This window comes from Panulirus ornatus, chromosome 42 (genome assembly GCF_036320965.1).
Source record: "Panulirus ornatus isolate Po-2019 chromosome 42, ASM3632096v1, whole genome shotgun sequence".
NCBI classification, from domain to species: domain Eukaryota; kingdom Metazoa; phylum Arthropoda; class Malacostraca; order Decapoda; family Palinuridae; genus Panulirus; species Panulirus ornatus.
The window spans coordinates 199,838-216,053 of record NC_092265.1 but is presented as its reverse complement, the minus strand read 5'-3'; the positions used below and the strand labels follow the sequence as shown (position 1 = coordinate 216,053).

At 42.6% G+C, this 16,216-nt stretch overlaps 1 protein-coding gene across 4 annotated transcripts in view; it reads left to right on the top strand.

Annotated features, from left to right (window-relative positions):
- LOC139761789 (facilitated trehalose transporter Tret1-like) overlaps positions 1-14,992 on the top strand; it is a 30,621-nt gene extending 15,629 nt beyond the window's left edge. For all 4 annotated transcript variants that reach the window (XM_071686228.1, XM_071686230.1, XM_071686229.1 and 1 more), the window contains 5 exons: positions 3,160-3,356; positions 5,498-5,648; positions 11,405-11,548; positions 12,505-12,608; positions 14,660-14,992. In XM_071686228.1, the coding sequence (XP_071542329.1) occupies positions 3,160-3,356; positions 5,498-5,648; positions 11,405-11,548; positions 12,505-12,608; positions 14,660-14,806 (743 nt within the window). In that variant the 3' untranslated portion in view covers positions 14,807-14,992. The remainder of the gene's footprint in view (positions 1-3,159; positions 3,357-5,497; positions 5,649-11,404; positions 11,549-12,504; positions 12,609-14,659) is intronic.
- The last annotated feature ends 1,224 nt before the right edge of the window (positions 14,993-16,216 follow it).

Sequence of the window (16,216 nt, the reverse complement as noted above, 5' to 3'; positions counted from 1 at the left end):
GACAAGTAAATTGGGAGATAAGTTTGAATGGAGAAAAACTAGAGGAAGCGAAGTGTTTTAGATGTCTGGGAGTGGATTTGGCTGCGGATGGAACCATGGAAGCGGAAGTGAATCATAGGGTGGGGGAGGAGGCGAAAGTTCTGGGAGCGTTGAGAAATGTGAGGAAGTCGAGAACGTTATCTTGGAAAGCAAAAATGGATATGTTTGAAGGAATGGTAATTCCAACAATATTATATGTTTGCGAGGCGTGGGCTATAGATAGAGTTGAGCGGAGGAGGGTGGGTATGCTGGAAATGAGATGTTTGAGGATAGTGTTAGGTGGTTTGATCGAGTAAGTAATGAAAGGGTAAGAGAGATGTGTGGAAATAAAAAGAGTGTGGTTGAGAGAGCAGAAGAGGGTGTTTTGAAGTGGTTTGGTCACATAGAGAGCATGAGTGAGGAAAGTTTGACCAAGAGGATATGTGTGTCAGAAGTGGAGGGAACGAGAAGTGGGAGACCAAATTGGAGGTGGAAAGATGGAGTGAAAAAGATTTTGAGTGATCGGGGCCTGAACATGCAGGAGGGTGAAAGGCGTGCAAGGAATAGAGTGAATTGGAACGATGTGGTGTACCGGGGTCGACGTACTGCCAATGGATTGAACCAGGGCATGTGAAGCGTATGGGGTAAACCATGGAAAGTTTTGTGGGGCCTGGATGTGGAAAGGGAGCTGTGGTTTCGGTGCATTATTACATGACAGCTAGAGATTAAGTGTGAACGAATGTGGCCTTTGTTGTCGTTTCCTAGCGCTACCTCACGCACATGCGGGGGAAGGGGGTTGTCATTTCATGTGTTGCGGGGTGGCGACGAGAATGAATAAGGGCAGACAGTATGAATTATGTACATGTCTGTATATGTTTATGTCTGTGTGTGTATATATATATATATATATATGTATACGTGGAGATGTATAGGTATGTATATGTGCCTGTGTCGACGTGTATGTATATACATGTGTATGTGAGTGAGTTGGGCCATTCTTTCGTCTGTTTCCTTGCGCTACCTCGCTAACGCGGGAAACAGCGACAAATTTTGATAAATAGATAAATAAATAAATAAATAAATAAATATATATATATATATATATATATATATATATATATATATATATATATATATATTCAGGCCCCACAGACCTTTCCATGGTTTACCCCACACGTTTCAAATGCCCTGTTTCAATGCATTGACAGCACGTCGATCCCCATATACCACATCGTTCCCTCTTCAACCTCCATATTCTTGACATTTTGAATCTCAGTCTTCTCTCTGATCACTAGTATGGGTTCCGTAAGGCAAGATCCACTGATGATATTCTTTCCTATCTTACTAATGTCTAGTCATCATCCTTGAAAGATTTTGGAGAATCCTATTTAGTTGCCCTTGACATATCCAAAGCTTTTGACAAGGTGTGGCATCGGGGTCTCATTTCTAAGCTCCCTATAATGACTTCAATCTTTCACTTTTTTCCGTCATATCCAGCCAACTCTTTGCCTGATCTATCACTGTGGCTGTTATTGAATCAGCCTGCCCCCTTCCCTTTTTCCAACAACATCGGTGGTTCTCAAGGCTCTGTCCTGTCCGCAACGCTTTTTCCCCTTTTTATAAGATTTCTTCTCCGCAAATCACCAAGTACACTCATACGATGCTGACTCAACACTCCACATCCTTCAACTCTGCTCCTTCTTCCCTCATACGATGTGCATCTCGTAACTACACTAATCCCTCAATAAACTCAGACTTGGACAGGATATCTCTAACTCTCGTCTCTCCTTTGACACTTCTCTAATTCTACCTCTTGACTCAATGACATATTTCATATTACTTAGCAACCACTTTTTCTTTGAAACCCCACAGTTCGAAAATAGCTAAGTCTGCTTCTAAGAAACTGGAAGTCCTGTTCTAATGTCGAAATTTCTTTTCTTCAGAACAGTGGCTCTGTTGACACAAAGGATTATTCGTCCTTACATGGTGTACTACTCCCACATCTGGAAAGCGGTTCGACGTATAAACTCCCCAAGGTCAATTTCCAAACGTGGAACCTATTGCCATACGCCGCAATGTTGGTTCACTTTCCTTCGTCTATAGATATCAATTTGGTGTTTGCTATCGAAGGCTGGTTGCTTGTGTACCCCCGCCACCCCCACTAAACGAGGCAATACTTGGCAAGCTGCTGTGTCACACGTAGCCGTCGGTAACTCGAGGAAGGGTCGTCTCTATAATTTGTTTCTTTCCCTACATCTTGAAGCTTTGGAACTCTGTACCTTCTCTTGTCTTTCCCAATAACTATAACCTAGGTTATTTTAAGACATTTTTCACTTCCTCCAAAATTCATAGATATTTTTGAGTGTCTTCTTTTTCTGTTTCATGATGCTCAATATATTTGAATGGAGACTCGTTCTTGTGGGCTTTTGTCCATGACTGGAGCTTCCGAAATAGAAAGAAAAAACCTGTAATATGTCACCATAATATGTCTATGATATAACTACCATAGTGTCACCATATTCTGACGATAACTACCATAGTGTCACCATATTCTGACGATAACTACCATAGTGTCACCATATTCTGACGATAACTACCATAGTGTCACCATATTCTGACGATAACTACCATAGTGTCACCATATTCTGACGATAACTATCATAGTGTCACCATATTCAACACCATAACAACCATAACATCACAGTATTTCACTATAATCAATGTAACCCAATCAAATTGTAACAGTCGGTCGGCCTTCCATTCCAATGTAGATACTTTCCACCAGGAAACGGTGGCATCGAATCCCAAGTAAATGTTTCAACCAAAAGAAATTGACAGGATCATCTCCTCATGTGCCTCCTACAGACAAGTCCTAACCCTCCTCCCGTACCTCTCACAGACAAGTCCCAATTCCACTCTCAGTGCCTCCCACAGTTAAGTCTTAACCCCCCTCCTGTACACCATTAGGAAAGTCTTAAACCATCTCCCTATGCTTTCTACACACATGTCCTAAGCCTTCCCCTGTGCCTTCCTCAGGAAAGTCCCAAACTCTTTTCCTGTGGCTCCCACAGACAGGGTCCTAATCCTCCTCCTGTGCCTCCCACGGACAGGGTCTAATCCCTCCTCGTATGCCTCCAACAGGACAGACATACAACATTGACAAAGAGATGGCGGAGCTGAAGCTGTTTCTGGAGGAGTCGTGCAAAGCGAAGGTGTCACTGTGGGACCTGACAACGCCCTACATCCTCAAGCCGCTCCTGATAACTCTTGCGTTGATGATCTTCCAGCAGCTGGCCGGCGTCAATGCTGTTATCTACAACATCATTATCATCTTCAAGGTCAGTTCAACCACACATAATCACAGGTCAACCTACACCCCAGTCAAACTACCGACAAAAACACACAGGTCATACTATACCTACACCACACATCCCACCACAGAGACACAGGTGAAGCTATACCCCACCACACTCCCTACACATACACACAGACCAGGTTATACCCCGCCACACAACCCACACATACATGCAGGTCAAGCAATACCCCACCACACTCCCTAAACATACACAGATCAGGTCATACCCCGCCACACAACCCACACATAAAAACAGGTCAAACTATACACCCACCCTACACCCCGCAAAACAGGTCAGCTTTTATCCCGCCACATACCCCACACATACACAGAGGTCAAGCTAACCCCACCACATACCCTACACAGACACACAGATCAGGATATACCCCGCCACACAAACCACACATACACACAGGTCAAGCTACACTCCCACCACACACCCCCACACATACACACAGGTCAAGCTATACGCCCACCACACACACCCATACATACACACAGGTCAAGCAATACCTCCGCCACACACCCCATACATACACACAGGTCAAACTATACTCCCATCACACACCCCCACACATACACACAGGTCAAACTATACTCCCATCACACACCCCCACACATACACACAGGTCAAACTATACTCCCACCACACGCACACACACACACACACACACACACACACACACACACATATCAAGCCATACACCTGCCACACAACCCACTCATAGACACAGGTCAAGCAATACCCCCACCACACCCCATACATACACACTGGTCGAGCTATACTCCCCACGCAAACCCAAGTACACCTCCCGCCAAACACCCCACACATACACATAGGATTAAGGCTAGGGCTAAATGTGTCTAGTGAGGATTAAGACTGGGGATAGAGATGGCTGGCAAGGATTAAGGCTAAGGCTAGCTGTGGCTGGCGAGGATCAAGGCTAAAGCTAGGTGTGGCTGACAAGGATTAAGGCTAAAGCTAGGTGTGGCTGGTGAGGATCAAGGCTAAAGCTAGGTGTGGCTGACAAGGATTAAGGCTAGGTCTGTATGTAACCGGTGAGGATTAAGGTTGGGGATGACTGTGGATGGCCAGTGTTAAGACTAGGGATCGGTGTAGTTGGCGAGGTTTAAGGCTAGGGACAGATGTTGCTGGTGAGGAAAAAGGCTAGGTAGGGTTAGGTATGGATGAGGATAAATGTAGCTGGAGAAGATTAATGCTAGAGAGAGGCATGGCTGACGAGGGTTAAGGCTAGGGCTTTGTGTGGCTACCAAAGGTATGGCTGGCGAAATCTAAGGCTAGGGATAGGTGTGACTGGCGTGGATCAAAGCCTGGGCTATGTGTGGCTAGCGAGGATTAAAGTTAAGGCTAGGTGTGGCTAGGGTCAGAAAGGCTAGGAGTATGTGTGGCTGGCAAGGATGAAGACTAAGGCTATGTGTGGCTAGCGACGAGGAAGGCTAGGGCTGTGAGTGTGCCATTTGAGGATTAAGGTTAGTGCTAGGTGTCGCCAGCAAGAATTAAGGCTAAGGCTATGTGTGGCTGGAGAGGATTAAGGCTAAGGCTGGGTGTGGCTTCCGAGATAGAAAATTAGGGCTAGGTGTGGCTGGCCAGGATTAAGGCTAGAGCTAAGTGTGGCTGGGCAGGATTAAGGCTAGGGCTAGATTTAGCTGGCCATAATTAAGGTTAGAGCTAGGTGTAGCTGTCCAGGATTAAAGTTAGAGCTAGGTATGGCTGGCCAGGATTAAAGCTAGAGCTAGGTATGGCTGGCCAGGATTAGAGCTAGAGCTAGGTATGGCTGGCCAGGATTAGAGCTAGAGCTAGGTATGGCTGGCCAGGATTAAAGCTAGAGCTAGGTATGGCTGGTCAGGATTAGAGCTAGAGCTAGGTATGGCTGGTCAGGATTAAAGCTAGAGCTAGGTATGGCTGGTCAGGATTAAAGTTAGAGCTAGGTATGGCTGGCCAGGATTAGAGCTAGAGCTAGGTATGGCTGGTCAGGATTAAAGCTAGAGCTAGGTATGGCTGGTCAGGATTAAAGTTAGAGCTAGGTATGGCTGGTCAGGATTAAAGCTAGAGCTAGGTATGGCTGGTTAGGAGAGTAAATAACGTGAGGATCATCTGTGCAGGACTCTGGAATCAACATGTCAGAGGACGTTAGCACTATTATTGTGGGCATCGTTCAGGTCTTGGCCACAGCAGCTTCCGCCTTCCTGATAGATCGAATTGGCAGGAAGTTCCTCCTCTCCCTTTCTTCTGGAGTTATGTCAGTATCCATCAGTAAGTATTATAACTCTTCCATGTGTATGTGTAGAAGTATTACCTTACGAAAAAGATAATGATGCACTTCATGTCTGCTTTACGTCTCGTCTATCTCTAGCTACACAGCCAAAACTACACCCATACACGTCACATATATTTGTACATGGTACATTTCTTTCATATTGTCATGTCTTGCCCATGTATGTGTGTGTTTGTTTGTGTGTGTGTGTTTATGATACCATTCCAATGTGTCGGATACTTTACCAATGTTTGTGGTGCCTTATCCGAGGGTTTGGTGCTATTCCCATGTGTGGGGCATCGTACATGAGGATGTGGTACGCGTTTTTCCTATTTGTTTTGTACAGGGAGGGAGTTTTACACTTCTGGGGCCCCACTCTTGACCATTTTCTACTTTCATACAACTTCTCAGATTTTTGTATGTTGTCTGGATTAACCATGTCCTAGTATCATCTAACTGTGTTCATCTACCACTCTCATATGTACTGTGAAAGTACATCTGTACATCTTCTTGAACAAGTTTCTTACTTTATTTCATGTTATTTCCTCTGGCTGGTCTATCCTCTCGAAGAATTGTTCACTGTACACGGAGTTGATATGGTTTAAGAACTGAAAGATTGTGATCAGGTCACCCCCTCACTGTTTTCTGTTCTAAGGTGTGTAAATTAAAGTCACTAGCCTTTCCCTGTAGCTCAGGTATCTATATTCTGTTATCATCTTTGTTGCCTTCTGGACCTTATCTTTTAGCCCCTTATTCTTTTTTAAGTGCAGTGACCCAACATGAGATTCACTGTATAGTTTTGTCCTCATGTACTACGGGTATGAGCAGCTTGCTAAACATTACCATACCCAGACGCTTGAAAGCTATTCTAAAAATTGCCAGATGACAGTTTTCTATTCATCTACTCTGCTTCTCTGAGACTCTGAAAACAGGTCAGGTACGATGTCACCTTCTCATACGCAGAATTCTAAACCTCATTTTCTGCTAGATAATAATCATCATAGCAAGGCCTTCTTTCACTCTGATCCATCGTCCTTACCTTACATTTGCCCGGGTTAACTTTCATCACCCTAGTATCAGACCAAATTTGGAGTCTGTTTATGTCTCTTTGTAACCAAATGGAATCCTCCTCGCTTTTCATTTCTCTCAAGACTTTTGCATCACCTACAAACATAGTCGGGTAAAAGTCCATCACTTCACGCAAGTCATTTACATATTTCAAGAGGAATACTGGTCCCAGAAGAGAACCTTGTGGCACTCCGCTAGTCACCTCGACCCATTTGCAGAAAGCTCCTCCAACTTGTGGCCTCTGTACTTACACTGAGATAAATTGCTATCCATCAAAGGAGTTTCCCCCCTTACTCCTTCCTGGTGATGTAGGCTCTTAATCATCCTCTCGTGCAATAGCATCAAATGCACCCAACCTTCCCTTTGTCTAGGACTAAGCTCACTCTCTTGTAGATCTCTGAGGAGTATGTTACACATGACCTCCTTTCCCTAAAATCTTGCACTCTCTCACTTAAGCAGTTTCTCCTCTGTAGAAAGTCATTCACTTGTTTTCTTACTAATCTTTGAAGTTTACACACCACATTCGTTCGTGAGATCGTACTATAGTTGAGAGCCTGTTTCCGGTCTCCTTTCTGATTGATATAACGTTACCCTTTTCTTTTTCTTTGGCACTTTGCCGCTTTCTAGTGTCATCTTAAATAGCACACATGGTTACATTTCATCAAGAACATGACCTTTTAGTATTCTATCTTTTTTTAGGAGTCTCACTGATGTCCAAGACCTCCTCCCCATTTCGTTTCACTGATGTTGGGGTTATAGCGTCTTATGCTGTGAAAACATTTTTGAACATGTTATTCGGTTCCTCACATATCCTTACATCACCCTCAATGATTCATGCTTGTGAATACGTAATCCTGATTAGCTGCTCCTTAACCGATAGCTCACATCTGATAAATTTGTAGAAAAGTTTTGGATGTTCTCCTGCTTCGTCCACAATATTCTTTTCAAGGTTTCTTTGTTCCTCCTCCTTATTTTGCTACACTCATTTCTTGCTTTCTTATATCTTGCAATTACTGGCTAGCTGGAGTGTCGTCTATATCTTCGCCAGTGCCAACTCGATGTTCCTTTGCTTGTTAACATCATCTTGTAAACTATTCTTTCTTCTTTTTTATCATACCCTCTGCATATGAGGTTTGAGGTACCCATATTTCTACTACTTCACTGAAAATTTGGTATAAACTCTGAGCACAAATCAATGGTTCATGGTTACTGAACTCCGTTTTCGTAATCTACGACATTAGTGAAATTGTAGAGGTTTGTATAGTTTCCACGATCATAACTCCTCTCTGTGTCTTGTCTCAGCTGTGTTCTTTTGTCTCCATTTACTACTTAATCATACTCGAACAGCGCATAATCAGTTTCAGTTGGTGCATAATCTATAATATTCTCATTATCCATGCTATTGTATCAGTCCCTCTCATCCTTGTGTGCTTTTCACAATATACATTAATGACCTAGAACTCGGTTTCATATCTAAGATCTCCAAATTTGCTGACAATATTAAACTAGGAGGTAGAACTGTAAAGAGGCGGGACTGTGAAGTGATTCAAAGATCTCAACTTATTAGTAGAGTGGTCAGATAGATGGCAAATGAAGTTTAATGTAGACAAGTGTAAAGTTATGCACTTTGGAGATAAGAATATATGTTACGACTACAAACTATTCAGAACCTCTCTAACTAAAGAAAATGAAATAAAGGACCTTGGAGTTGTCATTAGCAACAATCTAAAGTACACTAAACAGTGTCAAGCAGCATGTAAAAAAGGCAACCAAATGTTAGGTTTCATTGCCAAGAACATAGATTACAAGACACCAGAAACAATTCTCACACTTTATGATTCTCTAGTAAGACCACACCTTGAATATTCAGTCCAGTTTTGGTCCCAAACTATTAAAAAACACAGGAAAAATTAGAGTAAGTACAAAGACGCGCAACAAAATTGATCTCATCCCTTAGAAATTTGGCATACGAAGAGTGACTAAAGCGATTGGATCCCTTATCCCTTAAAAAACGTTTACTTCGATGCGACTTTAAGTGTTCTAAATTCTGAACAAGTTCGATAACGAAAATCACGGACATCTTTTCGAAATACAAAAGAATAAGATTACCAGGACAAATGGAATCAAACTCAAAGCTAAAAGATGTAGTACGGACGTGGGTAAAAGCTTCTTTTCCCATAGGTGTGTGGAGCAGTTGAATGAGTTACCGTCAGACGTAGTGAATGCTATGACTATAAATATTTGTCGTTTACACAGATACTTTAGAAATTCAGGTAAACTGGGAAAAACGATAGAAATAAACTGTGTAAACGACAGCGGTAATGGGGTCAATGGAAGGCTAATATGTTGTAGCGGGGAGTTGGTGATGGCTTAAAAAACTACTGAACGGAAATACATCCTGTCAAGTTAAGATTTTTTTTCTTCAAAACAACCCAGTCGTGGGCCGGTCAGGCCTCCTGTTGTCTGTCTTACTCATGTAAACTCATGTTAGTATAGAAAATACTGTATATCTGTTCTGGATCATTCCAATTCTTCGAAGGATTACACATAAATAACACGACCATTCACTTCTTTCCTACATTTACTCTTCCCATTATGTATTGTCCGAACTGTTTCTGTTATGAGACCATTCATGCAAGGGATCAGACATATCGAGCTTGGAAAACTCTCCTTCTTCTGACTCCCATTCAGCTTTTATCACTGCGCGTAATCACTGCAAGCACGCTATCCGTGAGGCAAAGCGTTTCCTTTATTCAAAAGAATTGAAACAATCTCTCCTTATCATCTACTGATAGGTCTTTCTGGTCTTTAGCTAAGGGCATCTCTAATAACTTTTGGCTCTCTACCTTTCCTTCACTTTTCCGTTCTTACGGTACTATGGCTGTCCCTCCAGTAGACAAAGCAACTCTCTTTGGTTCCCGTTTTTCCTTTAACTCCACCTTGGATGATTCTAATATTCCTTCACCCTTGTTGCTCTTCTCACTTATTCTGTGCTCATCCCCATGATCTCTTTTCGAACTGTCCGAAAAGCGCTTTTCTCTCTGGACACAAGCAGAGCATATGCTCCTGATGCCATCCATCCCCGTGTACTGATAGAGTGTGCCTCTGAATTTGCACCTGTGCTTGCTTGTCTGTTTCGTTTCTGTTTAAAAACCAGAAGTTTTCCTTCTCCTTGGAAGCATGCATTAATACATCCCATCCCTAAGAAGGGTGATTGTTCTGACTCCCTCTATCGTCCCATTGCTTTGACATCTACCACTTTCAAAGTCTTTGAATCCCTCCTCAACTCTCATAGCCTTAGACATCTCAAAATTCACAGTCTTCTCTCTGACCACCAGTATGGCGTCCGTAAGGCAAGATTCATTGGTGATATTCTTCCCTGTCTTATTAATGTTTAGTCATCTTCTCTGAAAGATTTTGGGGAGTCATGTGTAGTTACCCTTGAAGAGTTATGGCATCCGGGTCTCATCTCTATGCTTCCCTCTTCCGGCTTCCCTCCCTCACTTTGCTCCTTCATGTCTAGCTTCCTTTCCCGCCGATCTACCTCTGTGGTTGTTGATGAATCGGCCTCTCTTACTTTCTCCATCAGAAGCGATGTCCCTCAAAGTTCTGTGCTGTTCCTTACACTTCCTTTTTTTTCAACGATTTCCTCTCTTCCACATATAATCGAATGCACTCATACGCTGACGACTCAAAACCGTATTCATCCGCATCCTTCAATTCTACTCCTCTCTCATTCTGTCTGCATCTCGTCTTGACACAGCTTCCTCAATAAACTCAACCTTGGAAAACATATATCAGTGGGGTAGACGCAATCTAGTTAAGTTAAATGCCTCCATGACCCAGTTTCTACTCATTTCTCTATGAAAAGCTCCTAGCAACTCTCATCTGTCCTTTGACGGTCCTGTGATCCCACCTCTTGACCCAGTGAACATCCTTGTTAGAACTGTAACATCCACTCTTTCTTGGAAATCCCACATTATAGGAATAACTGCCTCTATGAAACTGGTGTCCTGTTTAGATGTCGAAACTTCTTTCCTTCTGAACAGTTACTCAATTTATATAAAGGATTGATTCGTCCTAGCATAGAGTTCTGCTCTCACATTTGGGATGGTTCTAGCTCTGCATCCTTACTTAACAGGGCTGAGTCGAGAACTGTCTGACTTATAGACTGTCCCAGGCTAACTTCCAAACTCGACCCTCTAGCCCTACGCCGCAATGTTGGTTCACTTTCCCTCTTCTACAGGTATTCCTTTGGTTTTTGCTCCTGAAACCTAGCTGCTTGTGCTCCCCCGCCACTAGCTTGACCACGCAGTACTGTGCAAGCTGCTGCGTCACGTGACTACTATGTGGCCATTGGCAAGTCAAGTGTGGGCCGTTTTGACAACTTCTTTCCCCACACCTCGAAGCTTTAGGTCTCTACCTTCTCATGTCTTTCCCAACAACTATGACTTGACACGTTTTAAAAGACAAGTTTTTCATTTCCTCCAAAATTCGTAAATATTTTGCATTGTCTCTTCTTTTTTCCTTTCAAAACCTTCTCTGTATTTTAAGTAAGGCCCGGCCTTGATGTGGATTTTTGTCCGTGACAGGAGCCTCCAATATAAAAAAGATCATCCTCCACCACTTCCTTAAACTTAAGGCTATCTTTAATTACCACGTTAATCCTACCTGTCCTAACTTACAGTGGCCTTAGGCGTGTTCTTCTTCGAGAAATCTCAGGACCAAGAGTGGGCTGCGTCTTACCTGGGCTGGCTGCCGCTAACATCCCTCATGGTCTTCATCTCCGCATTCTCCATCGGTTACGGTCCCATCCCTTGGCTCATGATGGGTGAGTAAGCCTGGCCACAACAGTCCCATCCCTTGGTTCATGATGGTTCAGTATGACAGGCCACAGGCCACAACACTTTCTCATGTACCCCTATATATACTTCCTCACATCCCTCTCTACACTCCATACACTTCCTCCCGTCCCTTCTTACACTTCCTCCCGTCCCTTCTTACATTTCCTCCTGTCCCTCCTCATACTTCCTCCCGTCCCTCTTTACACTTTCTCACGTCCTTCTCTACACTTCCTGACGTCCCTCACTACACTTCTTCATGTCACTCCCAACACTTCCTCATTTCCTTAAATATGCTTCCTCATGTCCATCCCAACACTTTTTCACGCTTCTCCCTAGATTGTACTACATCCCCAGTATGATTCCTCACGTCCTCCCACCACTTCCTCACGTTTCTCCGTATATTTCCCAATGTCCCTCCGTGCACTTCCACACGTCCCTTCCTACACTTCCACACGTCCCTCCGTACACTTCCTCGCGTACCTTCTTACACTTCCTCACGTCCCTGCCTACACTTCCTCACGTCCCTGCTTACGCTTCCTCACGTCCCTGCCTACACTTCCTCACACCCTTCCGTATATTTCCTCACGTCCTTCCGTACACTTCCTCACGTTCCTCCCTACACTTCCTCATGTCTCTTCCAACACTCCCTCACGTCCCTTCTTACACATTATAAAAGAACCAGAGGCTATTGAATGATACTGTCACTAGATGCGGTAATCGTTACGAATATAGTCATACTGTGGTCAGTCAGTACCTTGTATCACCAAAGGTATAGTGTGTATCAATACCATAAAGTCTACATTACATACAACTACCGTCAAGGTATTTCAAAATCTCTGCATCAGTATATCTTTTTATCACAAAGGAAATGAATGGATCATAAGTTGCAAATATCACATATTTAGATGTTCTCCTTTTCTGAACATTTTCATTTCTATCCAAGGTGAACTGTTCTACCCCAGCGTTAAGGAAGTTGCCGGTAGCATAGCCACTACAATCAACTGGACTTGTGTTTTCATCATCACCTTCACCTTTGAGCCACTGCAGGTAAGACTTCTATTATGATGGCCAGATGCAGTTGTGTGTGTGTGTGTGTGTGTGTGTGTGTGTGTTATCAACCTTTTCAGTACCTCACAACAGGAAGAGCTTTTTTCAAATGTGATTCATATCCAAAAACTGTACCTGTCATTCCAAATTAGATAGATATAATAGTACATAGTACAGTCGATCTCCCAAGGTCAGTGTAACGTATGCTCCCCCACTTATAATCTCTTACAAACAAACTGAATATAAATCAACTTACGGAATCACTTCTTCATTCTAGTTCCAGCATGAGAGATATTGGTAACTTAATTTGCTTTGTTAAGGTGAGAGTCCTCCAAGTTTAACTTCCTCTATATCATAATCACTGTAAATAAGATTTATCGTGTCAATATAAAGTGGCTTCAAACTATTTGTTTATGTTAACTGAGACGGCACAGACAGCTGAGGCTCTAATCACGGCCATCCCATTAACGCTATATATGTAGAGAGAGAGAGAGAGAGAGAGAATGGATGTCAATTTTTCCTCACTCGATCTCTCCATGTGACCAAACCAGTTTAATACACCCTCCTCTGCTCTCTCGACCACACTCTTTTTATTACCACACATCTCTCTTACCCTCTCATTACTTACTCGATCAAATCACCTCACACAACATATTGTCCTCAAACATTTCATTTCCAACACATCGACCCTCCTCCGCACAACCTTGTCTATAGCCCATGCCTCGCAACCATATAACATTGTTGGAACTACTATTCCTTCAAATGTACCCATTTTTGCTCTCCGAGATAATGTTCTCGACTTCCACATATTCTTCAACGCTCCCAGAACCTTCGCCCCCTCCCCACTCTGTGACACTTCCGCTTCCATGGTTCCATCCGCTGCTAAATCCACTCCCAGATATCTAAAACACTTCACTTCCTCAAGTTTTTCTCCATTCAAACTTGCCTGCCAATTTACTTGTCCCTCAACCCTACTGAACTTAATAACCTTGCTCTTATTCACATTTATTCTCAGCTTTCTTCTTTCACACACTTTACCAAACTCAGTCACCAACTTCTGCAGTTTCTCACTTGAATCAGCCACCAGCGCTGTATCATCAGCGAACAACAACTGACTCACTTCCCAAGCTCTCTCATCCACAACAGACTGCTTACTTTCCCCTCTCTCCAAAACTCTTGCATTCACCTTCCTAATAACCCCATCAATAAACAAATTAAACAGTCATGGAGACATCACGCACACCTGCCGCAAACCGACATTCACTGGGAACCAATCACTTTTCTCTCTTCCTACTCGTATACATGCCTTCCATCCTTGATAAAAACTTTTCACCGCTTCTAGCAGCTTAACTTTAGAAAATGCAAGTTTGTACTATAATGCCATTTGCCATATAATCTTCCAAGACATGTAACACAATGATTCATCAGATATGTCTCACAGGAAAGTAAATCATATCTGTGGAAAGTCTCAAATAACATGTTGACACTTTCCAATTACTTCCCTCAATGTGGTTAACAGACTTAGTAAGGAGTGAGGTACGTGTTGAGTCAACACTGTTGACATCCTTCTTTTTCACTATGGCTGAGAGACTGACTAGGGAGGTGATAAACTTGCTGACATCCCTCACTGCCAATAATAGATATGGCCTTTATGTGGCTGTCATGATATATGTTCCTTTGATATTATATTTTATGTTGGTCATACAGTTGTGATTCCGTTGTCACGTGAAGTAATTGAATTAACACATTATAGTAAGATAAGACAATCTTTTACGGACATTTTGCACTCACTTTACCATGTATTCTGATATGCTGGACCCATTTCTAGTGTAACGAAATATGATGTCTGTGATATGGTGTAGCACACAGTAGGCTAGAATTTCAGGTTAGGGGAAAGATCGGCTAGGTTAGTATTGTAATAAAACTTTTCACCTCAAGTATTGGTACCATTGGTGTTGATGGTCACAAAAAGGCTTATTTGTATGAAAAATGAGGTCATCAAGATAAGCTCTGATTGCTGCATCTCTAAAGTCCAAATTTAATTTTGCCAGGATGCACTCGGCGACTATGGTGTGTACTGGCTCTTCGGCAGCTTTTGTGCCATTAACTTTGTCTTCTGTGTAACGCTGGTTCCCGAGACAAAAGGCAGAACTCTACAGGAAACAACGGCTTACTTCGGTGGTCCAGGTCCAGAGTAGGCTGTGCTTTCTCGTAGTTTTTTCTGCAATCACCTAGCGTATGTATGGCTCATTGCAGTATCTCAGAAAATTATCTGTATAATGTTACTGTGAATCAGTATATAAGTTGGGCCAGAATTAAATTTCCTTGATATTATTCCCATCTGAAAATTTTCCTTTGCAATATTAATAAGAATTAACACATTTTGTCTTGTATCATTCTGTTGTTATTATTTCCAAACGCTATTACCTTTAGCGTAAGTCTGGTACTCATATTTTCTGAGAAAATCAAAATAAAACATATATCTGATCAGAGATGTGATAGCACTTTTTACATATACAGTGAATATAACGCTGGGACAAACCTAAATCTTAATGAAGTGGAAGTGTACAGACTTAACTTCTAATGACAAATCTTTTTGGTCCTTAACGAAAACCCGACCTCTATAACCTTTCCTCCTTCCGACCTAATCGATTTATTGCTAACTTTCCCACTGATAAAGCTGCTCTTTTTGGTACCTCATTGTCCTACTTACTCATCTTTGGATGATTCATTATCTAATTGTCTACCCCCTCTCCAAAAGTGGGAGAAGTGGGAGACCAAATTGGAGGCGGAAAGATGGAGTGAAAAAGATTTTGAGAGATCGGGGCCTGAACATGCAGGAGGGTGAAAGGCGGGCAAGGAGTAGAGTGAATTGGATCGATGTGGTATACCGGGGTCGACGTGCTGTCAATGGATTGAATCAGGGCATGTAAAGCGTCTGGGGTAAACCATGGAAAGTTCTGTAGGGCCTGGATGTGGAAAGGGAGCTGTGGTTTCGGGCATTATTAGATGACAGTTAGAGACAGTGTGAACGAATGGGGCCTCTGTTGTCTTTTCCTAGCGCTACCTCGCACACATGAGGGGAGAGGGGGATGTTATTCCATGTGTGGCGAGGTAGCGATGGGAATGAATAAAGGCAGACTATGAATTATGTACATGTGCATATATGTATATGTCTGTGTGTGTATATATATGTGTACATTGAGATGTATAGGTATGTATATTTGCGTGTGTGGACGTGTATGTATATACATGTGTATGGGGGTGGGTTGGGCCATTTCTTTCGTCTGTTTCCTTGCGCTACCTCGCAAACCCGGGAGACAGCGACAAAGCAAAATATAATATAATATATATATATATATATATATATATATATATATATATATATATATATATATATGTATATATATATCCTCGAAGGCTCAGAGTGGGGTGCCTAAATGTGTGTGGATGTAACCAAGATGTGAAAAAAGGATAGATAGGTAGTATGTTTGAGGAAAGGAACCTGGATGTTTTGGCTCTGAGTGAAACGAAGCTCAAGGGTAAAGGGGAAGAGTGGTTTGGGAATGTTTGGGGAGTAAAGTCAGGGGTTAGTGAGAGGACAAGAG